General features: G+C 47.9%; 1 protein-coding gene across 1 annotated transcript in view; it reads left to right on the top strand.

The window, feature by feature from the left end:
* LOC119964246 (probable voltage-dependent R-type calcium channel subunit alpha-1E) overlaps positions 1 to 24,287 on the top strand; it is a 1,062,240-nt gene that overhangs the window by 305,179 nt on the left and 732,774 nt on the right. Inside the window, exons 3-4 of the mRNA XM_038793526.1 lie at positions 7,535 to 7,640; positions 8,498 to 8,637. Coding sequence (XP_038649454.1) covers positions 7,535 to 7,640; positions 8,498 to 8,637 — 246 coding nt within the window. The remainder of the gene's footprint in view (positions 1 to 7,534; positions 7,641 to 8,497; positions 8,638 to 24,287) is intronic.

Here is a 24,287-nt window from a genome sequence, read left to right as displayed (position 1 = left end):
GTTATCATGGGGGATTTTAACCGACATGTCGATTGGTTTAACCAGGTCGGTCAAGGCAGCCTTGAGGAGGAGTTTATAGAATGTATCATAGAACATTACAGCACAGTACAGGCCCTTCAGCCCTCGATGTTGCACCGACCTGTGAAACCACTCTAAATCCCATCTACGCTATTCCCTTATCATCCATATGTTTATCCAATGACCATTTAAATGCCCTTAACGTTGGCGAGTCCATGAATGTTGCAGGCAGGGCATTCCACGCCCTTACTACTCTCTGAGTAAAGAACCTACCTCTGACATCTGTCCTATATCTATCTCCCCTCAATTTAAAGCGATGTCCCCTTGTGCCAGCCATCACCATCCGAGGAAAAAGGCTCTCACTGTCCACCCTATATAATCCTCTGATCATCTTGTATGCCTCAATTAATTCACCTCTTAACCTTCTCTCTGACGAAAACAGCCTTAAGTCCCTCAGCCTTTCCTCATAGGATCTTCCCTCCATACCAGGCAACATCCTGGTAAATCTCCTCTGCACCCTTTCCAAGGCTTCCACATCCTTCCTATAAAGCGGCGACCAGAACTGCACGCAATACTCCAAATGTGGCCGCACCAGAGTTTTGTACAGCTGCAACATGACCTCATGGCTCCAAAACTCAATCCCTCTACTAATAATAGCTAACACACTACGCCTTCTTAACAACTCTACCAACCTGGGTGGCAACTTTCAGGGATCTATGTACATGGACACCGAGATCTCTCTGCTCATCCACACTACCAAGAATCTTACCATTAGCCCAGTACTCTGTATTCCTGTTACTCCTTCCAAAATGAATCACCTCACACTTTTCTGCATTAAACTCCATTTGCCACCTCTCAGCCCAGCTCTGCAGCTTATCTATGTCCCTCTGTAACCTGCAACATCCTTCCGCACTGTCCACAACTCCACCGACATTAGTGTCATCTGCAAATTTACTCACCCATCCTTCTGTGCCCTCTTCCAGGTCATTTATAAAAATGAGAAACAGCAGTGGCCCCAAAACAGATCCTTGTGGTACACCACTAGTAACCGAACTCCAGGCTGAACATTTCCCATCAACCACCACCCTCTTCTTACAGCAAGCCAATTTCTGATCCAAACTGCTAAATCACCCTGAATCCCATGCCTCTGTATTTTCTGCAAAAGCCTACCGTGAGGAACCTGATCAAACGCTTTTCTGAAATTCATATACACCACATCAACTGCTTTACCCTCGTCCATCTGTTTGGTCACCTTCTCAAAGAACTCAATAAGGTTTGTGAGGCACGACCTACCCTTCACAAAACCGTGTTGACTATCTCTAATCAAATTATTCCTTTCCAGATGATTATAAATCTTATCTCTGATAAACCTTTCCAAGACTTTGCCCACAACAGAAGTAAGGCTCACTGGTCTACTGTTACCGGGGTTGTCTCTACTCCCCTTGAACAAGGGGACAACATTTGCTATCCTCCAGTCTTCTGGCACTATTCCTGTAGACAATGACGACATAAAGATCAAAGCAAAAGGCTCAGCAATCTCCTACCTAGCTTACTAGAGAATCCTAGGATAAATCCCATCCGGCCCAGGGGACTTATCTATTTTCACACTTTCCAGAATTGCTGACACCTCCTCCTTATGAACCTCCAGCCCTTCTAGTCTAGTAGCCTGTATCTCAGTATTCTCCTCGACAACATTGTCTTTTTCCTGCGTGAATACTGACGAAAAATATTCATTTAGCACCTTTTCTATCTCCTCAGACCCCATGCACAACTTCCCACTACTGTCCTTGACTGGCCCTACTCTTACTCTAGTCATTCTTTTATTCCTGACATACATATAGAAAGCTTTAGGGTTATCCTTGATCCTACCTGTCAAAGACTTCTCATGTCCCCTCCTGGCTCTTCTTAGCTCTCTCTTTAGGTCCTTCCTGGCTAACTTGTAACTCTTGAGTGCCCCAACTGAACCGTCACGTCTCATCTTTCCATAAGCCTCCTTCTTCCTCTTGACGAGTGATTCAACTACTTTAGTAAACCACGGTTCCCTCGCTCGACCACTTCCTCCCTGCCTGACAGGTACATACTTATCAAGGACACGCCGTAGCTGTTCCTTGAACGGCTCCACATTTCAGTTGTGCCCATCCCCTGCAGTTTCCTTCCCCATCCTATGCATCCTAAGTCTTGCCTCATCGCATCATAATTGCCTTTCCCCCAGCTATAACTCTTGCCCTGCGGTTTATACCTATCCCTTTCCATCGCTAAAGTAAACGTGACTGAATTGTGGTCACTATCACCAAAGTGCTCACCTACCTCCAAATCTAGCACCTGTCCTGCTTCGTTACCCAGTACCAAATCCAATGTGGCCTCGCCTCTTGTTGGCCGATCTACATACTGCGTCAGGAAACCCTCCTGCACACATTGGACAAAAACGGACCCAAGGGGCCTCACGGTAGCATGGTGGTTTGCATCAATGCTTCACAGCTCCAGGGTCCCAGGTTCGATTCCCGGCTGGGTCACTGTCTGTGTGGAGTCTGCACGTCCTCCCTGTGTGTGCGTGGGTTTCCTCCGGGTGCTCCGGTTTCCTCCCACAGTCCAAAGATGTGCGGGTTAGGTGGATTGGCCATGCTAAATTGCCCGTAGTGTAAGGTTAATGGGGGGATTGTTGGGTTACGGGTGTACAGGTTACGTGGGTTTAAGTAGGGTGATCATTGCTCGGCACAACATCGAGGGCCGAAGGGCCTGTTCTGTGCTGTACTGTTCTATGTTCTATCTAAAGTAATCGATCTATCGTGTTTCCAGTCAATATTTGGAAAGTTAAAGTCCCCCATAACAACTACCCTTTTACTTTTGCTCCTATCCAGAATCATCTTTGCAATCCTTTCCTCTACATCTCTGGAACTTTTCGGAGGCCTATAGAAAACTCCCAACAGGGTGACCTCCTTTCCTGTTTCTAACCTCAGCCCATACTACCTCAGTAGAAGAGTCCTCATCAAACGTCCTTTCTGCCACTGTAATACTGTCTTTGACTAAAATTTTGACTAAAATGCCATCCCTCCCCCTCTTTTACCACCTTCCCTGAGCTTACTGAAATATCTAAACCCCGGAACCTGCAACAACCATTCCTGTCCCTGCTCTAGCCATGCCTCCGAAATAGCCACAACTTCGAAGTCCCAGGTACCAACCCATGCTGCAAGTTCACCCACCTTATTCCGGATGCTCCTGGCGTTGAAGTAGACACACTTTAAACCACCTTCCTGCCTGCCGGTACACTCCTGCAACCTTGAAACCTTACTCATGACCTCACTACTCTCAACCTCCTGTATACTGGAGCTGCAATTCAGGTTCCCAACCCCCTGCTGAATTAATTTAAACCCTCCCGAAGAGCATGAGCAAATTTCCCCCCCAGGATATTGGTACCCCTCTGGTCCATGTGTAGACCATTCCGTTTGTAGAGGTCCCACCTACCCAGAATGAACCCTAATTATCCAGGTATCTGAAACCCTCCCTCCTGCACCATCCCTGGAGCCACGTGTTCAACTGCTTTCTTTCCCTATTCCTCGTCTCGCTAGCATGTGGCACGGGTAACAACCCAGAGATAATAACTCTGTTTGTTCTAGCTCAAAGTTTCCACCCTAAGCTCTTAAGTTTCCACCCTATCGGCGATAGTTTCCTCGAACAGTATGTAATGGAACCTACGAGGGAACAAGCGGTCCTAGATCTGGTCCTGTGGAATGAGACAGGATTGATTAATAATCTCATAGTTAGGGATTCCCTCGGAAGGAGCAATCACAATATTGTGGAATTTATGGAGGGTGAGAAGGTAAAATAAAACACTAGTGTTTTGTGCTTAAACAAAGGAGATTACAATGGGATGAGAGAAGAACTAGCTAAGGTAGACTGGGAGGAAAGACTTTATGGTGAAACAGTTGAGGAACAGTGAAGAACCTTCCAAGCGATTTTTCACAGTGCTCAGCAAAGGTTTATACCAACAAAAAGGAAGGACGGTAGAAAGAGGGAAAATCGACCGTGAATATCTAAGGAAATAAGGGAGAGTATCAAATTGAAGGAAAAAGCATGCAGGAGGACTGGGAAATATTTAGGGGGCAACAGAAAGCTACTAAAAAAGCTATAAAGAAGAGTAAGTTAGATGATGAGAGTAAACTTGCTCAGAATATAAAAACAGATAGTAAAAGTTTCTACAAATATATAAAACAAAAATGAGTGGCTAAGGTAAATATTGGTCCTTTAGAGGTTGAGTAGGGAGATTTAATAATGGGAGATGAGGAAATGGCTGAGGAACTGAACAGGTTTTTTGGGTCGGTCTTCACAGTGGAAGACACAAATAACATGCCAGTGACTGATAGAAATGAGGCTATGACAGGTGAGGACCTTGAGATGATTGCTATCACTAAGGAGATAGTGATGGGCATGCTAATGGGGCTAAAGGTGGACAAGTCTCCTGACCCTGATGGAATGCATCCCAGAGTGGTAAAAAAGATGGCTAGGGAAATTGCAAATGCACTCGTGATAATTTACCATAATTCACTAGACGCTGGGCTGGTCCCGGCGGATTGGAAATTAGCTAACGTGACACCACTGTTTAAAAAAGGAGGTAGGCAGAAAGCAGGTAATTATAGGCCAGTGAGCTTAACTTCGGGAGTAGGGAAGATGCTGGAATCTATCATCAAGGAAGAAATAGCGAGGCACCTGGATAGAAATTGTCCCATTGGGCAGACGCAGCATGGGTTCATAAAGGGCAGGTCGTGCCTAACTAATTTAGTGGAATATTTTGAGGACATTACCAGTGCGGTAGATAACGGGGAGCCAATGGATGTGGTATATCTGGATTTCCAGAAAGTCTTTGGCAAGGTGCCACACAAAAGGTTGCTGCATAAGATAAAGATGCATGGCATTAAGGGTAAAGCATGGATAGAGGATTGGTTAATTAATAGAAAGCAAAGAGTGGGGATTAATGGGTGTTTCTCTGGTTAGCAATCAGTAGCTATGGTGCCGCTCAGGGATAAGTGTTGGGCCCACAATTGTTCACAATTTACATAGATGATTTGGAGTTGGGGACCGAGGGCAATGTGTCCAAGTTAGCAGATGACACTAAGGTGAGTGGTAAAGCGAAAAGTGCAGAGGATACTGGAAGTCTGCAGAGGGATTTGGATAGGATAAGTGAATGGGCTAGGGTCTAGCAGATGGAATACAATGTTGACAAATGTGAGGTTCTCCATTTTGGTACGAATAACAGCAAACGGGATTATTATTTAAATGGCAAAATATTAAAACATGCTGCTGTGCAGAGAGACCTGGGTGTGCTAGTGCATGAGTCGCAAAAAGTTGGTTTACAGATGATTAAGAAGGTAAATGGAGTTTTGTCCTTCATTGCTCGAGGGATGGAGTTTAAGACTAGGGAGGTTATGCTGCAATTGTTTGAGGTGTCAGTGAGCTCACACCTGGAGTATTGTGTTCAGTTTTGATCTCCTTACCTGAGAAAGGACCTACTAGCGCTGGAGGGTGTGCTGAGGAGATACACTAGGTTAATCCCAGAGCTGAAGGGGTTGGATTTCGAGGAGAAGTTGAGCAGACTGGGACTGTACTCATTGGAATTTAAAGGATTTAAAGTATCTTATAGAAACATATACAATTATGAAGGGAATAGATAGGATAGATGCGGGCAGGTTGTTCCACTCGCGGGTGAAAGCAGAACTAGGGGGCATAGCCTCAAAATAAGGGGAAGTAGATTTAGGACTGAGTTTAGGAGGAACTTCTTCACCCAAAGGATTGTGAATCTATGGAATTCCTTGCCCAGTGAATCAGTTGATGCTCCTTCATTAAATGTTTTTAAGATAAAGATCTATAGTTTTTTGAAGAATAAAGGGATTAAGGGTTATGGTGTTCGGGCTGGAAAATGGAGCTGAGTCCACAAAAGATCAGCCATGATCTCATTGAATGGCGGAGCAGGCTCGAGGGGCCAGGTGGCCTACTCCTGCTCCTAATTCTTATGTTCTTATGTGAGAGAGCAGGACAGAACCGTCATCCCACCATTCATGTAACATCACACAATCAGTTCAGCTCACATGTGTGTGGCACAAGTTGACATATGCATGAACCAACAACGATGTAGTCATAGAGTCATCCAGTACAGAAAGAAGTCCTTTGGACCACCATGTTTATGCTGACCATCAAATGCCAATCTATGCTAATCCCATTTACCTGCACTTCGTCTATAGACTACTATGCCTTGGCGATTTAAGGGCTCGTCCAGATGCTTTTTAAATTTAGCAAGAGTACCTGCCTCCACCACCCTCTCAGGCTGAGCGTTCCACCACCCTCTGGGTGAAAAAATGTTTCCTCAGGTTGCCTCTAATCCACTTATTCCTCACCTTAAACCTATGCCCTCTGGTCGTAGATACCTCCGCCATAGAGATGTAGTTTTACAAGCAAGATTCATGTTCATGGTTAATTCCTGTTATTAACATTGATTTAATATTTGTACCATCAATTGAGAAAGTTATTGTGATGATATTATGACATTTATTGTACATTGTAGTAAAGTAGCAATAGATTTGTATTTTCTAACTGTGTAGTTGCTGTGAATGACCTATTATCCATTCTGGTGATTCTTTTTCCAGTGACAAGCGAGAGAAGATAGTGTAGAACTGCTCGGCGGTCCACGCAGTCTTTGGCTACTTCTTAAGGGAGGGCTGCACTGCTGGAGGTGTCATCTTTTGGATGGAATGTTAAAATGTTGACCTGCTTGCCTCCTCGGGTGGACAGCACTATTTCGATTTAAGAGCAGGGCTGCTCGTTCTGGTGTCCGAACCAATATTTACCCTCAATCCACAATACAAAAACAGATGACATGGTCATTACCATGCCGGTGCGTTCGGGAGTTGCTGTGTGCTAGTTGGCTACAGTGTTTCCTACATTTCACCAGTAACTGCACTTCAAATGTTCTTCGTCGGCTGAAAAGCACTTTGGAGCTTCCAGTGAAAGGTACAAATAAAGGTCCAAGACTTTTTTTCACTTTGCTCTGCAGCAATTGCTACAGGGTACATATCTCAAGAATTTGGTGTGTTTCAAATATAAATGTCTCTGGTGGGAATGGTATATTACAAGGGCACATGACTCTGGTGGGGGTAGCATATTACAAGATTACATGTCTTTGGAGGGAGTGATAAATTAAAAAGGTACACGCCTCTGGTGGGAATGGTATATTACAAGGGTACATATCTCTGGTGGCAGCAGTAAATTACAAAGGTACATGTCTCTGGTGGAAGTGATATATTACAAAGGATCATGTTTCTGGTGGGAGTGGTATATCACAAGGGTACATGTCTCTGGACTGAGTGATACGTTACCAGGGTACGTATCTCTGGATGGCATTGATGCATTTCAGCAAGAGAGAACCTGAGGGGATACATTTGGACAGTTTGTGAAAGTGCCTTAATTATGTAATTGTGTTTCTGTGTGCCTTTGCAATGACATGTCCGGTTTTCCTTAACCCTTTCACTCCATTCGAATACATGATTTTGGCGACCATTATTGCCAACTGTGTTGTACTGGCCCTGGAGCAGCACCTACCACAAGGAGACAAGACTCCCATGGCCAAAAGTCTGGTGAGTCTGGAGCTGCAGGGGAGTGAGTGAGGAGGTGGGGTTTGGATAAGAGCCTCAGGGGTGAGAAACTGGAGTGTTTGAGGAGCTGGGTGCATGGGGTTGATGAGTTAGTAGTATTGAGGCAGGAGCAGGGAGAATGAGGAAAGGAATTTGAGTCTGCTTGGGTGGAACTGGGGGAGGCATTGAAGAACTAGGGTATGTGTGAGGAGATGGGAGGGTGAGAGGAAAGAGGAGGAGTGAATGAGATCTGGGGTGTTGGTGTCATAGAATTATAACATTTACAGTGAAGAAGGAGGCCATTCAGCCCACTGAGTCTACACCGGCCCCTGAAAGAGCATACTACCTATTCCCACACCTCCACCCTATCCCAGTAACCCAACAACCCGACCTAACTTTTGGACAATACGGGGCAATTTAGCGTGACAAGCCACCTAATCTGCACATCTTTGGACTGTGGGAGGAAATCGGAGCACCTGGAGGAAACCCACGCAGACACGGGGAGAAGTTGCAGACTCTGCACAGACACCCGGGTCCCTGGCATTGTGAAGCAACAGTGCTAACCATTGTGCTACTGTGCCGACCCTATTTTAGAAAGTATCAAAGTTGAGGTAAAGGTGGAGCTGAGGTGCGAGGGAGAGGAGCTAGCGAGGGTGAGGAATTGTGATAGGAGGTGGGAATGGGAGGGCTGATTCGGAAAATATTTGTTATTGTTGGATGGGATTCCTTCCAATGCCAAAGTTCAGTCCAAAGTCTTTCTTGGGTATCTTAAATGATTTTTTAAAATGTTTTTCTCTTAGTCTCTCGGTAAGAGACCAATGCCATGCCTCCTTTTCATTCGCCCCATCCTTCTCCTCCAGGAACAAACCGAGCCTTACTTTATTGGAATCTTCTGCTTTGAGGCTGGGATTAAAATTGTAGCTCTAGGATTTGTGTTCCATAAAGGATCATATCTTCGAAACGGCTGGAACGTCATGGATTTCATTGTGGTTCTGAGTGGGTAAGTGACTCCCGACATCTTTACTACATAAAATGTGCACTACAGTTGGAGCAATTGGTCGAAGTTGGTGTTTATATTCCACATGAATCTCCTTGCTGTGCCCCCTCCTCATCTCACCCCCTTCTTTCTTCCTCGTGCGCTGATCCAACTTTCCCTTAAAAGCATCTGTAATATTTGCTTCAACCACTCCATGCGTCAGCAAGTTTAACATTCTCATCGTTCTCTGGGTAAAAAGGTTTCTCTTGAAGTCTTTGTTGAATTTTTTTCATTGAATCATAGAATCCATACAGTGTAGAAGGAGGCCATTTGGCACTGATCCTCCAAAACAGCACTTTACCCAGGCCCATGCCCTATCTCACCTCACCGTTAAACACTAAGGGGCAATTTAGCATGGCCAACCCACCTAACCTGCACATCTTTGGACTGTGGGAGGAAACCAGAGCACCCGAAGGAAACCCACACACACACGGGGAGCACATGAAAACTCCACACGGTCACCCAAGGCTGGGTCCCTGGTGCTGTGAGGCAGTAGTGCTAACCATTGTGCCTTTGCTGCCCCTTAGTGACTATCTTATAATACCAATGTGGGTATCTGCTCTTCACCTATCCGAATGAAATCTCTTCATAATTTCAAGGACCACTTTTAGGTAACACATTTTGTAGAAACGTTGCGGGGGTCAGTGGACTACGGAACAATCGTGAGAGGCCTTTAGATTATCCAGTTGGGTGACAAAATTAGAATGTTGCCTGATGAGTCTCAGGCCATTTGCCAGTGGCTTTTACTGGCTGTCCAGTCTTTGAAAGTCCCAGGGCAGGAACCACATGGGGTCAGTCTTTTGACAGCTGGGACAAAGTGCTGGGATTTGAGCATTGTTTATATTCAATCCACACAGAATTTTTTACCTCTTTGCAGATTGGAAGGGAGCCTGTCAGTTGCCATGGTGAATTGATGAAAGATGTTAAAAGCAAATTACTGCGGATGCTGGAATCTGAAACAAAATAGAAAATACTGGACAATCTCAGCAGGCCTGACAGCATCTGTGATGGGAGAAAGGAGCTTTCAAGTCTGGATAACTCAACAAAGCTTTGACAAAGAGTCATCCAGTCGCAAAACGTTAGCTCCCTTCTCTCCACAGATGCTGACAGACCTGATGAAACATGTTACCTGAAAACTTTTAACTTAAATTTCGAGGTCTAATCTGTTGCTTCAAGTGCCTGTGAAGGGGCATGTGAGATCTTATCTAGGTGTCAGCCATGTGTTAGTGAGTTGCATTCTGACCTCTCACTGGGAGAAAGACTTGATGGGCCTCCTCTTGCACTGTAGGGATTCTATGAAATATCACTCCATAGACTTGAGCTCCTAATCCAGGCCAAGACTCCAAATACATGATGTGAAGATGCCGGCAGTGGACTGGGGTGAGCACAGTAAGAAGTCTTACAACACCTGGTTAAAGTCCAACAGGTTTGTTTCGAATCACTAGCTTTCGGAGCACTGCCCCTTCCTTAGGTGAATGACGAGATGGATAGATCTATCTATTTATCTATCTAACTATCTATCTATCTGTCTATCTCTCGACCTCTCTGTATCTCTCTCTGTATCTCTCTGTATCTCTCTATCTCTCTATACCTCACTCTATCTATCTCTCTTGATGTGGAGATGCTGACGTTGGACTGGGGTACAACACCAGGTTAAAGTCCAACAGGTGTGTTCCGAATCACTAGCTTGCGGAGCACTGCTCCTTCCTCAGGTGAATATCTATCTATCAACCTCTATCTCTCTCTGTCTCTCAATCAAGTCTCTCTCCCTCTCACTCTATCTATCTATCTATCTATCTATGGTGTTACAAGTACATGGCTGAGTGAGCACTGCACACTGGAAGGTGTCACGGTTTGAATGAGGTGTCCTGGAACAAGTTGATGAATGGCCTCCATGTTTTGTGGAAGCCCTCCTCTGACCTCAGATGGCGAATTTGATTTTCCCCAGGTGGAGAAATTCCAACAGGTCTGCCAGCCAGTCTGCAGCTTTGGGTGGTGTTGCTGATCGTCAGCCGTAGAATCATAGATTTTCCAGTGCAGAAGGAGGCCATTTGGCCCGTTGAGTCTGCATCGGCCTTTGGAAAGAGCACCCTTCCTAAGCCCACACCTCCACCCTATCCCTGCACCTCCACCCTATCCCTGCACCTGCACCCTATCCCCGTAACCCCACCTAACCTTTTTGGACACAAAGGGCAATTTAGTATAGCCAATCCACCTAACCTGCACATCTTTGGACTGTGGGAGGAAACCAGAGTACCTGTAGGAAACCCACGCAGACACGGGGAAAACATGCAGACTTCGCACAGACAGTGACCGAAGCCGGGAATCGAACCTGGGATACTGGAGCTTTGAAGCAAATGTGCTAACCACTGTGCTACCGTACTGCCGTCAGCCGAGCAGGATTCTTCGACGGGCAATTGGGGAAGCAAAGGCAACCCCCTTGCCCATAAATAGTCCTGGCTGGTCCAATACTCTGAAGACTGACTGTGCACCACTTTAATTGCATGAGGCTTCCTCTTGTACAAGTGGAGGTGACGTTGGCCCTGTTCAGTGCTTCGCTCCAGAGTCCCCACCCTATTTCTATCCCAAGTGCTTCCTCCCACTTTTCCTGTGTTTCATCCAGTGGGGAGAATGCCCTTTCTAATAGTTGTCCGTACAGGTCCTTGTAGTCCCCCCCCCCCCCCCCCCCCCCCCCCCCCCCCCAGGTTACCTGTTTCCAGTTGCACCTCTAACATTGTGCGTTTCGGGGTCCATGGTATGTTGTCGTCTCCTTGCGGAGGAACTTCTTTGCCTGTAGGTGTTGCAGTTCATTCCTAATGGGTAGTTGTAGTCTTTCTGTCAGTTCCTCTAAGGTCGTTAATCTGTGCACTCTGTCAACTATTTGGATTCTCTTCCAACTTCTCACTGCTTTGAGGGCACTCACCAATGGCTCGATTGCCAGGATGAATAGGAGCGGGAACAGTAGGTGTCCCTGCCTTGTGCCTCTGTATAGCTGGAAGTATTCAAAGTTGGTGGTGTTGGTCCATACGCTTGCCTTGGGGGCGTTGTACTGGAGTTTTACCCAGGAGGTGAACCCTGTCCCCAGTCCAATCCGCTCTAGTACCTCAATGAGGTATTTCACTTGATTCTGTCAAAGACATTCTCTGATTCCAGAGAGACGATCACCTCTGGTGTTCTCACCCTGGATGGGGTCATTATCACATTTAGCAGTCGCTGTTAGCTGTGTACCTTAACAAAGCCCGTCTGGTGTTCTGCGACCACCTCTGGTACGCAGTTCTCCAGCCGCTTAACGAGGATTTTTGCATTCACATTGAGCAGCGAAATGGGCCTGTATGATCTGCATTCGGTTGGGTCCTTTGTCTTTCTGAGGTGTTATGCGATATGGTGGCTTGTAGAGTTAGAGGCAAGGTGCCCTTCGGCACTGAGTCTGCGAACATCTCCCGCAAGCAAGTGCTGTCGTAAATTTTTTGTAGAAGTCCGGTAAGTTCCCGGTGGGGAGCTCGTTTTTCAGGTCGCTGGCCTCTCTCCGGTGTGGCCGGGGACCCCTCACCTCGTGGGTCTGCTGACCTGCTTGCTCGTCGCTCCTGTCCCTTGCCGCTGTTTTTGGTGTCTCTGCCGCCTCTTGAGCTGCTGCTTCCTGGCACCTTTGTTATTCTGAGTCTTGTTGAAGGTGAGGGGATGTTTTAATCCGATCTTTCTGGTCTAAATTCGGCTAAAAGTGCCTATTATGTTGCCTTTCAGAGGAGAGTCACCCGATGTGCGACTGCTCAGCACATCCCCATCACCAGAAGTCAATTTTCTCACCATTTCGATTTACTTTAACCTATAAGGATTTTTGTATCTGGACACCGTGGTCCATATGCTCATCTCCACTTTTTCAAAATACCCGGCTTTAAAAATTAGTCCTCCCCAAATGTATCACCTCATACTTCCCCACATCAAACTGCATCTACCATGTTTCTGTCCATGTCACCCTTTTGTCTATGATATTGTGAAACCTTTATCTAATATCAGGATTACTTTCGCCAGGGTTGTACCATCTATGAATGTTATAATGGCGTTCCCCACATTCAATGTCTAGATCACCTATAAAAATTGAAAGACATATTGGACCCAAACCGATCTTTGAGGGAAAACTACTGCAAACCACATCCTAGTCTTGAATGCACCCACCCACCATCGTCCTTTTCTTCCTGTAACTGAGCAAGTTTCATATCCAAACTGACACTTTCACCTTAATTCCATTGATGCCTGCCATCTCAATAAGCCTCATGTGTAATTTTGTTCAATGCCTTCCAAAAGGTCACATGTCCAAAATCTACCACATTATTCTGGCAGATACTCAATGAGCCAAATAGCCTCGTTCTCTGCTGTAATGACTCTATAGGCTGAATTGTATGCCTCCCTGTTCCTGTGCTATAGTTTTCTTTGTTCTTTGTTTGGGGGTGCATACAGCAAAATACGGCAGGTGGCTAGCCAACCACACTATTCCCCATCCTAGGCCCATTTCATAATATGGGAGGTGGAAAAGACGGTGTTTGATTCCTGTTGAAGTCCTTAGCTGCCTAATCAGAATGGCCGGCAGCTCTTGAGCAAGACGTTCTTCCACCAGAGGGGCTGAAGTCCCATGCTGAGTTTGTTAAGATCGCCTGCAGCATATTTTTACTGTGGGGTGGTCTTTTTAAAGTTGGTCACAGTTGTGGGTGGCATAGTAGCACAGTGTTAGCACTGTTGCTTCACAGTGCCAGGGTTCCAGGTTCGATTCCCTGCTTGGGTCACTGTCTGTGGAGTCTGCATGTTCTCCCCATATCTGCGTGTTTCCTCACACAAGTCCCGAAAGATGTGCTGTTAGGTAATTTGGACATTCTGAATTCTCCCTCCATATACGGGAACAAGCTACAGAATGTGGCGACTAGGCGATTTTCACAGGAACTCCATTGCAGTGTTAATGTAAGCCTATTGTAACAATAAAGATTATTAGCTGACTTTTGGAACAGTGGGTAGGTGGATGGTGGTGGAGCAATAGGACCTCCACTGCACCACACCCCATCATTTAGCTCCTCCCCAAGTAAAATTCACCCTGTGACTATCTTGAACAATATGACATGTTTCCTCATCAAATAATAAAATCAAGAGAATCAGAGATGATTCACCTTCAATAAATCTCGGCTTTCTTTCTTTGATTCATCCAATCCCCACAGCTGATATTCGACTGACTAACTTATAGTCTCCTGGTTTATTCCAAATGAGTGGGTACAAAAGTAGCATTTCTCCAATCCTCCAGCCCTACTCATGTATCTAATGAGGATTAAAAGATTCTGACAAGTCCTACTATCACCACTTTGCACCTTATAGCCTTGGATTCATTCCATCTGGTCCTGGCGGCTGACCCACTTTCAGTTATTCAAATCTTGATTATTTCCTTCTCTTTTGGAGTAGCCTTCACAACATCCACTTCATTTTGTATCTATCTTCAGAAAACAAAAAATCAATGAGCTGCCCCATCAGAATGATTTGCCTTTGGGTTGGTAGTCTATATAAAACGCTTTAGCGTTTAATTTCTCAATAAGTTTAGGAATGGAGTATGTTCTAAGAGAAAAGTGATAAAAATTGAAATAAATATCCAAGCACATGAAATTATCGTGTGATTTAAAAAAAGGAAAGTGTGAGGTGACACTGCTGCCTCATAGTGCCAGGTTCAATTCTGGCCTTGGGTGACTGTCTGTGTGGAGTTTGCACTTTTTCCCGTGCCTGTGTGAATTTTCTCACGGTGCTCCAGTTTCCTCCCACAGTCCAAAGATATACACAGTAAGGAGTCTCTTAAAACACCAGGTTAAAGTCCAACAGGTTTGTCTTCCGGAGTGAAGCTCCTTCTTGGACTTTAACCTGTTGTTGTAAGACTTCTTACTGTGACCACCCCAGTCCAACGCCGGCATCTCCGCATTAAGATGGACAGGTTAGGTAGATTGGCCATGCTAAATTGCCCCTTGGTGCCCAAAGATGGCAAGTTAGGTGGGGTTATGGGGATAGTGCAGGGGAGTGGGACTAGGTAGGGTGCTGTTTCGGAGGGTTGGTACACAGCCTGCACAAAGATGTGCAGGTGAGGTGAATTGGCCATGCTAAATTGTCCTTTTGTGTCCAAAGATTAGGTGGGACTACGGGGTGATAGGGTAGGGGAGTAGACATAGATAGGGTGCAGATACGATGGACCAAAAGGCCTCCTTCTGCACTGTAGGGATTCTACAGTGGAAAAATTGGGACCTGTATAGCCTGGATTGGGAGCAACATTTCAAAATATAATATAGATCACAATCCCCCTCCCACAGACACTCAGTGCAGGAATCAGAAAGAACAGTAAACATGGATTAAAATAATAAAAAGACCCTGGAAGGGGTGGAAGCACAGTTAGTCAATTAGTCCAGTTTGAGGTGTGAGCAGAAAGCAGCATGAGTATCGTCACCAATATAGTGAAGAAAGAAATGAGAGAAGGGATCCAAGTGAGACTGAAATAAAGAATATAAAGGTATGGCTGGCATAGCTAGTGTTCCCAAAGGCTCCTGGCTGGATTTTCTATGAAAATCGTTTGGGGGATGTTGAGTGAAGAGATGATGGAAGTAAATACTTGGCACAATCCCAGCACTGGACAGTCTGTCCAGACTGACACTGGACAAGGTGCCTTTGCTGTCATTGATGTTGCTGCTACCAGTAGCTTAGGAGCAGGTCCCCACCATAGGCACTGATACGGTGGGTGATTCTCAGAGCTGTAGCTGAAGCTCAGGCTCCTCCCTCTCCACCCAGGACAGGAGACATCACATCTCATATTCCAGTGAAGCCCAGCGCATATTGGAGGAACAGCGCCTCATGTTCCGATTAGACACGTTACAGTCTTCCAGAGTTAACATTGAGTTTAACAACTTGAGATGTGAACGCTCTCCTCCACCTTCACCCCATTTTTACTTCTATCAATTTATTTTCATTTCTTCCATTGATCTGTTTTCCCCTCGCCATTGTCCCCCCCCCCCCCCCCCCACCTAACTTGAGACATCTGGGGTGGGATTCTCCTTTCCGGGGCGGGATTCTCCTTTCCGGGGACTAAGTCCCCACGCCGGCGGGAAAACCGGCGTGAGCCACTCCGGCGTCAACAGCCCCCGAAAGTACGGATTCTCCGCAATTTCAGGGGCTAGGTGGACGGCGGAGGGGTTGGCACTGCGCAAGCCAGCATCAAAGGGACTGCGAGAGTTTGCACATGCGGCAAAGGGCCGGCGTGATCTTGCGCATGCACAGAACAGCTGGCCTGTTTGGCGCATGCCTGGGAGTTCTCTTCCCGACGCCGGCCATGGCGGAGCCCGACAGGGACCGGCGCGGAAGGAAGGAATACCCCCACGGCACAGGCCCACCCGCAGATTGGTGGGCCCCAATCGTGGGTCAAGCAACGGTATTCCCATCCTATTCATGTATTTGTCAAGATGCCCCTTAAATGTCACTATTGTCCCTGCTTCCACCACCTCGTCCGGCAGCGAGTTCCAGGCACCCACTGCCCTCTGTGTCAAAACCTTGCCTCGTACATCTCCTCTAAACCTTGTCCCTCGCACCTTAAACCTGTGCCCCCTAGTAATTGACCCCTCTACCCTGGGGAAAAGCCTCTGGCTATCCACTCTGTCTATGCCCCTCATACTTTTGTAGACCTCTGTCAGGTCGCCCCTCAACCTCCGTCATTCCAGTGAGAACAAACTGAGTTTATTCAACCGCTCCTCATAGCTAATGCCCTCCATACCAGGCAACATCCTGGCAAATCTCTTCTGCACCCTCTCTAAAGCCTCCACATCCTTCTGGTAGTGTTACAGCTGCAACATGACTTGCCAATTCTTCTACTCAATGCCCCGGCCAATGAAGGCAAGCATGCTGTATGCCTTCTTGACTACCTTCTCCACCTGTGTTGCCCCTTTCAGTGACCTGTGGACCTGTACACCTAGATCTCTCTGACTTTCAATACTCTTGAGGGTTCTACCATTCACTGCATAAAATTCCCTGTTGCCCTTTGACACACTGCTCACCTTTAATCTCTTTATGTGCCACTATCAGCACCATCTTCTTAGCCTTAATCACCTCCATTTACGTTCCTTTTGTCTTTTTGTCCATGACACCTATGTCAATCTCCACCTATCGCTGGCCCCCTATCCAGCGCCACCACTCCACGTCCCCCACAACAGTATAAATCTGACCTTATTTCTAGTTCTCTACAGCTTTGACAAAGAATCATCCAGACTTGAAACGCTAGCTCTCTTCTCTCTCCAGAGATGCTGTCAGACCTGCTGAGATTGTCCAGCATTTTCTGTTTTTGTTACATAACATAAGAACATAAGAACTAGGAGCAGGAGTAGGAGTATCTGGCCCCTCGAGCCTGCTCCGCCATTCAATTAGATCATGGCTGATCTTTTGTGGACTCAGCTCCACTTTCCGGCCCGAACACCATAACCCTTAATCCCTTTATTCTTCAAAAAACTATCTATCTTTACCTTAAAAACATGTAATGAAGGAGCCTCAACTACTTCACTGGGCAAGGAATTCCATAGATTCACAACCCTTTGGGTGAAGAAGTTCCTCCTAAACTCAGTCCTAAATCTACTTCCCCTTATTTTGAGGCTATGTCCCCTAGTTCTGCTGTCACCCGCCAGTGGAAACAACCTGCCCGCATCTATCCAATCTATTCCCTTCATAATTTTAAATGTTTCTATAAGATCCCCCCTCATCCTTCTAATTTCCAACGAGTACAGTCCCAGTCTACTCAACCTCTCCTCATAATCCAACCCCTTCAGCTCTGGGATTAACCTAGTGAATCTTCTCTGCACACCCTCCAGCGCCAGTACGTCCTTTCTCAAGTAAGGAGACCAAAACTGAACACAATACTCCAGGTGTGGCCGCACTAACACCTTATACAATTGCAACATAACCTCCCTAGTCTTAAACTCCATCCCTCTAGCAATGAAGGACAAAATTCCATTTGCCTTCTTAATCACCTGTTGCACTTGTAAACCAACCTTCTGTGACTCATGCACTAGCACACCCAAGTCTCTCTGAACAGCGGCATGCTTTAATATTTTATCGTTTAAATAATAATCCCGTTTGCTGTTATTCCTACCAAAATGGATAACCTCACATTTGTCAACATTGTATTCCATCTGCCAGACCCTAGCCCATTCACTTAACCTATCCAAATCCCTCTGCAGACTTCCAGTATCCTCTGCACTTTTCGCTTTACCACTCATCTTAGTGTCATCTGCAAACTTGGACACATTGCCCTTGGTCCCCAACTCCAAATCATCTATGTAAATTGTGAACAATTGTGGGCCCAACACGGATCCCTGAGGGACACCACTAGCTACTGATTGCCAACCAGAGAAACACCCATTTATCCCAACTCTTTGCTTTCTATTAATTAACCAATCCTCTGTCCATGGTACTACTTTACCCTTAATGCCATGCATCTTTATCTTATGCAGCAACCTTTTGTGTGGCACCTTGTCAAAGGCTTTCTGGAAATCCAGATATACCACATCCATCGGCTCCCCGTTATCTACTGCACTGGTAATGTCTTCACAAAATTCCACTAAATTAGTTAGGCATGACCTGCCTTTTACGAACCCATGCTGCGTCTGCCCAATGGGACAATTTCTATCCAGATGCCTCGCAATTTCTTCCTTGATGATAGATTCCAGCATCTTCCCCTACTACCGAAGTTAAGCTCACTGGCCTATAATTTCCTGCTTTCTGCCTACCTCCTTTTTAAAACCGTGGCGTCACGTTTGCTAATTTCCAATCCACCGGGACCACCCCAGAGTCTAGTGAATTTCGATAAATTATCACTAGTGCATCTGCAATTTCCCTAGCCATCTCTTTTAGCACTCTGGGATGCATTCCATCAGGGCCAGGAGACTTGTCTACCTTTAGCCCCATTAGCTTGCCCATCACTCCCTCCTTAGTGATAACAATCCTCTCAAGGTCCTCACCTGTCATAGCCTCATTTCTATCAGTCGCTGGCATGTTATTTGTGTCTTCCACTGTGAAGACCGACACAAAAAACCTGTTCAGTTCCTCAGCCATTTCCTCATCTCCCATTATTAAAACTCCCTTCTCATCCTCTAAAGGACCAACCTTAGCCACTCTTTTTTGTCTTATATATTTGTAAAAACTTTTACTGTCTGTTTTTATATTCTGAGCAAGTTTACTCTCATACTCTATCTTACTCTTCTTTATAGCTTTTTAGTAGCTTTCTGTTGCCCCCTAAAGATTTCCCAGTCCTGTAATCTCCCAGCAATCTTTGCCACTTTATATGCTTTTTCCTTCAATTTGATACTCTCCCTTATCTCCTTAGATATCCACGGTCGATTTTCCCTCTTTCTTCCGTCCTTCCTTTTTGTTGGTATAAACCTTTGCTGAGCACTGTGAAAAATCGCTTGGAAGGTTCCCCACTGTTCCTCAACTGTTCCACCATAAAGTCTTAGCTCCCAGTCTACCTTAGCTAGTTCTTCTCTCATCCCCTTGTAATCTCCTTTGTTTAAACACAAAATACTAGTATTTGATTTTACTTTCTCACCCTCCATCTGTATTTTAAATTCCACCATAGAACATAGAACAGTACAGCACAGAACAGGCCCTTCGGCCCTCGATGTTGTGCCGAACAATGATCACCCTCCTTTAAACCCACGTAACCCGCATACCCGTAACCCAACAATCCCCCCATTAACCTTACACTACGGGCAATTTAGCATGGCCAATCCACCTAACCCGCACATCTTTGGACTGTGGGAGGAAACCGGAGCACCCGGAGGAAACCCACGCACACACAGGGAGGACGTGCAGACTCCACACAGACAGTGACCCAGCCGGGAATCGAACCTGGGACCCTGGAGCTGTGAAGCATTGATGCTAACCACCATGCTACCGTGAGGCCCAAATTGTGACCATATTGTGATCGCTCCTTCCGAGAGGATCCCTAACTATGAAATCATGAATCAATCCTGTCTCATTACACAGGACAAGATCTAGGACCGCTTGTTCCCTCGTAGGTTCCATTACATACTGTTCTAGGAAACTATCGCGGATACATTCTATAAACTCCTCCTCAAGGTTGCCTTGATTACATCACATCTCATTCTGTCTCTCCACGGGAGGCTGTCAGGAATAGTTTCTATCAGTACACCATGCAGTTAACAGTGCGGGTTCAATCGCTGTACTGGCTGAGGTTATCCTTCTCAGCCTTGTTCCCACCTGAGGTGTGGTGAGGTCAGGTTAAATCATCACCATTCAGCTCTCCCCCTCAAAGGGGAAAGCAGCCTATGGTCATCTGCGACTGGCGACTTTACTTTAACGTGGTAACATGGCCTCGGGAGATGAGGATCCTGCTGTAGCTATGCGAGAAACCAATAATCACCACTTAAACACAATCTCCATACAATTAACGGGAACAACCCCTAATGGCCCTGATGCGACCATCAAGTCACTCGAGACAAGAGTAGAAGTAAACCGTGGCTTTAATCAAATTAGAACAGTGCCTGCCTGCGACTCATCCAATACTGAGAACCGCCTACAGGTCGACTGCTCTTTATACCTCACTTCAAGGGGAGGAGCCATGGGCGGAGCCCATACATGCCCCAACATGTTCCCCTTTGGATAATGCCATACAATGGCCCATAGGAGAAGCCCACAAGGGCAACAGCATAGTGCAGATACAAATACAAGGGCAACAGCACAGATACAAATACACTGGTGGATTATTGGCATAATACATTCACCACATTCACCCCGTGTTAAAAAAATGAAGTTCGGCGGGGGTGATGGGTTCATAAGTTCTGCCGGTCCGGCACACGGATTGTGCGCTGTGATCGCCAAACCTCTGGCGTTGTTGCTGGCCCCGGTGTCGAACTCGCTGTGCTGGCATTGGTAGTGAGGGTGCCGGTGCGGGTACAGACGTGGACTCCGGGAGTGTCTCTTCTGGAGCTTCATTTCTGTGGATCGGTGAAGGGGCGATGGCGGGTGGGAGGGAGCGCGGGAGCCATATAGGGGTGGGGGCGCTGGTCATGGTAGGTTGGGCGGGATATGGTGGAGGGGCGGTGGTGGTAGAACCGGCGGGCGCTAGGCCCCGGAGGGAGACCGTATCCTGTCGGCCATCTGGGTGTTCGATACAAGCGTACTGGGGGTTGGAGTGTAGGAGCTGGACCCTCTCTATCAGAGGATCGGACTTATCGCTCCTGACGTGCTTTCTGAGTAGGACTGGCCCCGGTGTCTTCAGTCAGGACAGAAGCGAGGCCCCTGAGGTGGATCTTCTAGGGAAATGGTCGTGAGGGGTCTCGTTTGTGGCCGTGCAAAGTAGGGACCTAATAGAGTGGAGCGCATCGGGGAGGACCTCCTGCCAGTGAGAAACTGGGAGATTCCTGGACCGCAGGGTCAGTAGGGTCAGTAGGACGGTCGCGTTCTCCCTCTCCACCTGCCCGTTTCACCTGGGATTATAACTGGTGGTCCTGCTCGAGGCGATGCCCTTACTGAGCAGGTACTAACGCAGTTCGTCGCTCATGAACGACGAGCCCCGGTCACTGTGGACATAATTGGGGCAACCAAACAGGGTGAAGAACTCATCAATAATATTGAAGAAATATGTATTGCGGTTATTGGTGGGGAGGGGCCTTTTGAAATCGAAACTGAGGCGCTCAAAGCGACGGGATGCCTTTACCAGGTGGGCCTTATCTGGTCAATAGAAGTGCAGTTTCCTCTCCGCACAGATCTGGCAGTCCCTGGTCATGGCTCTGACCTCCTCGGTGGAGTAGGGCAAGTTGCGGGCCTTGATATAGTGGATAAGCCAAGTGGCCCCAGGTAGCAGAGGTCATCGTGGATAGCCCGTATTCGGTCATCTTGCGCGCTGGTGCATGTGCCGCGGGACAGGGCATCTGGGGCCTCGTTGAGCTTCCCAGGTGATATACTATATCGTAATTACAGGTGGAGAGTTCGATCCTCCACCTCAAGATCTTATCGTTCTTGATTTTGCCCAGCTGCGTATTGTCGAACATGAAGGCTACCGATCGTTGGCCAGTGACGAGGGTAAACCTCCTACTAGCGAGGTAGTGCCTCCAGTGCCGTACGGCTTCCACAATGGATTGGGCCTCCTTCTCGACTGAGGAGTGCCGAATTTCGGAGGTAGTGAGGGTGCGCGAAAAAAACGCTACCGGTCTGCCTGCTTGATTGAGGGTAGTGGCGAGAGCGACCTCTGATGCGTCGCTCTCCACCTGGAAGGGGACGGACTCGTCCACTGCGCGCATCGCAGCTTTGGCGATGTCCGCCTTGATGCAGCTGAGGGCCTGGCGGGCCTCAGTTGCCAGTTGGAAGATGGTGGCCTTGATTAGTGGGCGGGCTTTGTCCGCATAGTTGTTGACCCACTGGGCATAATATGAAAAGAACCCAAGGCACCTTTTCAGGGCCTTGGGGCAGTGGGGGAGGGGAAGTTGCAGGAGGGGGTGCATACGGTCAGGGTCGGGCCCTAGAACCCCGTTTTCCACGACGTAGCCGAGGATGTCTAGTCTATTTGAAACCAGAAAATGCATTTCTCCTTGTTGTATGTGAGGCTTAGGGTTTGGGTGGTTTGGAGAAATCTGTGGTGGTTGGCGTCGTGGTCCTGCTGACCATGGCCGCAGATGGTGACATTGTCCAAGTATGGAAATGTGGCCCGCAGCCCGTACTGGTCCACCATTTGGTACATTGTTCTTTGGAACACCAAAACCCCGTTCGTGACGCCAAAGGGGACCCGGAGGAAGTGGAAAAGGGGGCCGTCTGCCTTAAAAGCCATGTAGTGGCGGCCCTCCGGGCGAATTGGGAGCTGGTGGTATGCAGACTTCAGATCCACCGTGGAGAACACCCGGTAGTGTGCGATCTGGTTTACCATGTCTGCAATCCGGGGAAGGGGGTACGCATCGAGTTGCGTGTATCGGTTTAAGGTTTGGCTGTAATCTACAACCATCCGGTTCTTTTCCCCGGTCTTGACGACCACCACCTGAGCTCTCCAGGGGCTATTGCTGGCCTCGATGACTCCCTCCCGCAAGAGTCGCTGGACCTCGGACCTGATAAAACTCCTGTCCTGTATGCTGTACCGCCTGCTTCTGGTGGCGACTGGTTTGCAGTCAGCGGTGAAATTTGCGAAGAGTGGGGGAGGGTCGTCTTTTAGGGTCGCGAGGCTGCATATTGTGAGTGGGGGTAGGAGCCTCCCGAACTTCAGGGTTAGGCTCCTGAGGTTGCATTGGAAATCTAGTCCCAATAGGAGAGGGACACAGAGATCTGGAAGCCCATATAATTTAAAATTGGCGTACACGGCGGCCTGTATCGCTAAGGTTGCAGTCGTGCACCCTCGGATTTGCACCGAGTACGACCCAGAGGCGAGGGAGATGGTTTGGTGCGCCGCGAAAATTGTGGGCGAGCAGCGTCTTACCATGTCCGGGTGAATGAAGCTGTCTGTGCTCCCGGAGTCGAAAAGGCAAGGTGTCTCGTGCCCGTTTACCCGGATGTTCATTATAGAGGTCCAGAAGTGCTTGGGTCGCGACTGGTCCAGGGTGACTGCGCTGAGTTGCGGGTAGCCGGCGTGGTCGGAGATGCTGGGGCGGCTCTGCGATGGCTGCCCTTGTTGATCGTACACGTTGAGCGGCGTAGCAGATGGTGGCCCACGTTGGTCGAGCGTGGCGGATGGTGAGGAAGATGGCATCCAAGATGGCGGCCCACATGGATCGCACGTGGCCGGCCGCATGGGGGAGGATGGCCAAGCTGGCGACCCCCGTGAGTCGCACGTGCTGTGAGGGCTGGAGGATGGCTGCCCCCACGGATAGCACGAGGCAGATGACGCGTCTGCAGGGGGCGGAAGCGGCAGACACGCTGCCACACTGTGGGGTCTGCGGGCCTGTGAGTCCGAGGATCGGGCCTGTGAGTTAGAGTTCTTGGACCTGGCCAGGCAAACTTTGGCAAAATGTCCTTTTCTCCCGCAGCTGCTGCAGTTCGCGTTACGGGCCGGGCAGTGCTGCCGGGGGTGTTGCGACTGGCTGCAGAAATAGTAGCCCCCCATGATGGGCGGGCAGCCGTGCGGCACAGGCCTGGGGTAGTCTTTGGTCGGGGGTCCACAAGGGGGTCGCGGGGTCAGCCGGGAACGCATTAAGGCTCTGGAACGATACTTCCAGAGAGGAGGCTAACTTTACCGTCTGATCCAGGTCCAGGGCCCCCTTTTCGAGTAGGCGCTGTCTCACGTAGTTGGACCGGACTCCCGCCACGTAGACGTCTCGGACGACGAGTTCCATATGTTGAGTGGCCGTAACGGCCTGGTAGTTGCAGCTGCGTGCGAGGACTTTGAGGTCGCGTAGGTAGTCTTCCAGCGATTCCCCGGGACGCTAGTGGTGAGGATGTGTCGCACGTAGACCTCGTTCACGGGCCGTACATAGAGCCGTCCGAGCATTGCGAGGGCGTTTGCGTAGGAGGAGGCCTCGTCGAGTTCAACAGAGATTCGATGGCTCACCCTGCATGGAGCAGGCTAAGCTTCTGTTCGTCGGTGACGGGAGGCGTGGAGAAGGCTGCGAGATAGGCATTGAAGC

Source organism: Scyliorhinus canicula, chromosome 4, assembly GCF_902713615.1.
Source record: "Scyliorhinus canicula chromosome 4, sScyCan1.1, whole genome shotgun sequence".
Taxonomy (NCBI): Eukaryota; Metazoa; Chordata; class Chondrichthyes; order Carcharhiniformes; family Scyliorhinidae; genus Scyliorhinus; species Scyliorhinus canicula.
This window is presented reverse-complemented; position numbering and strand designations above follow the sequence as displayed.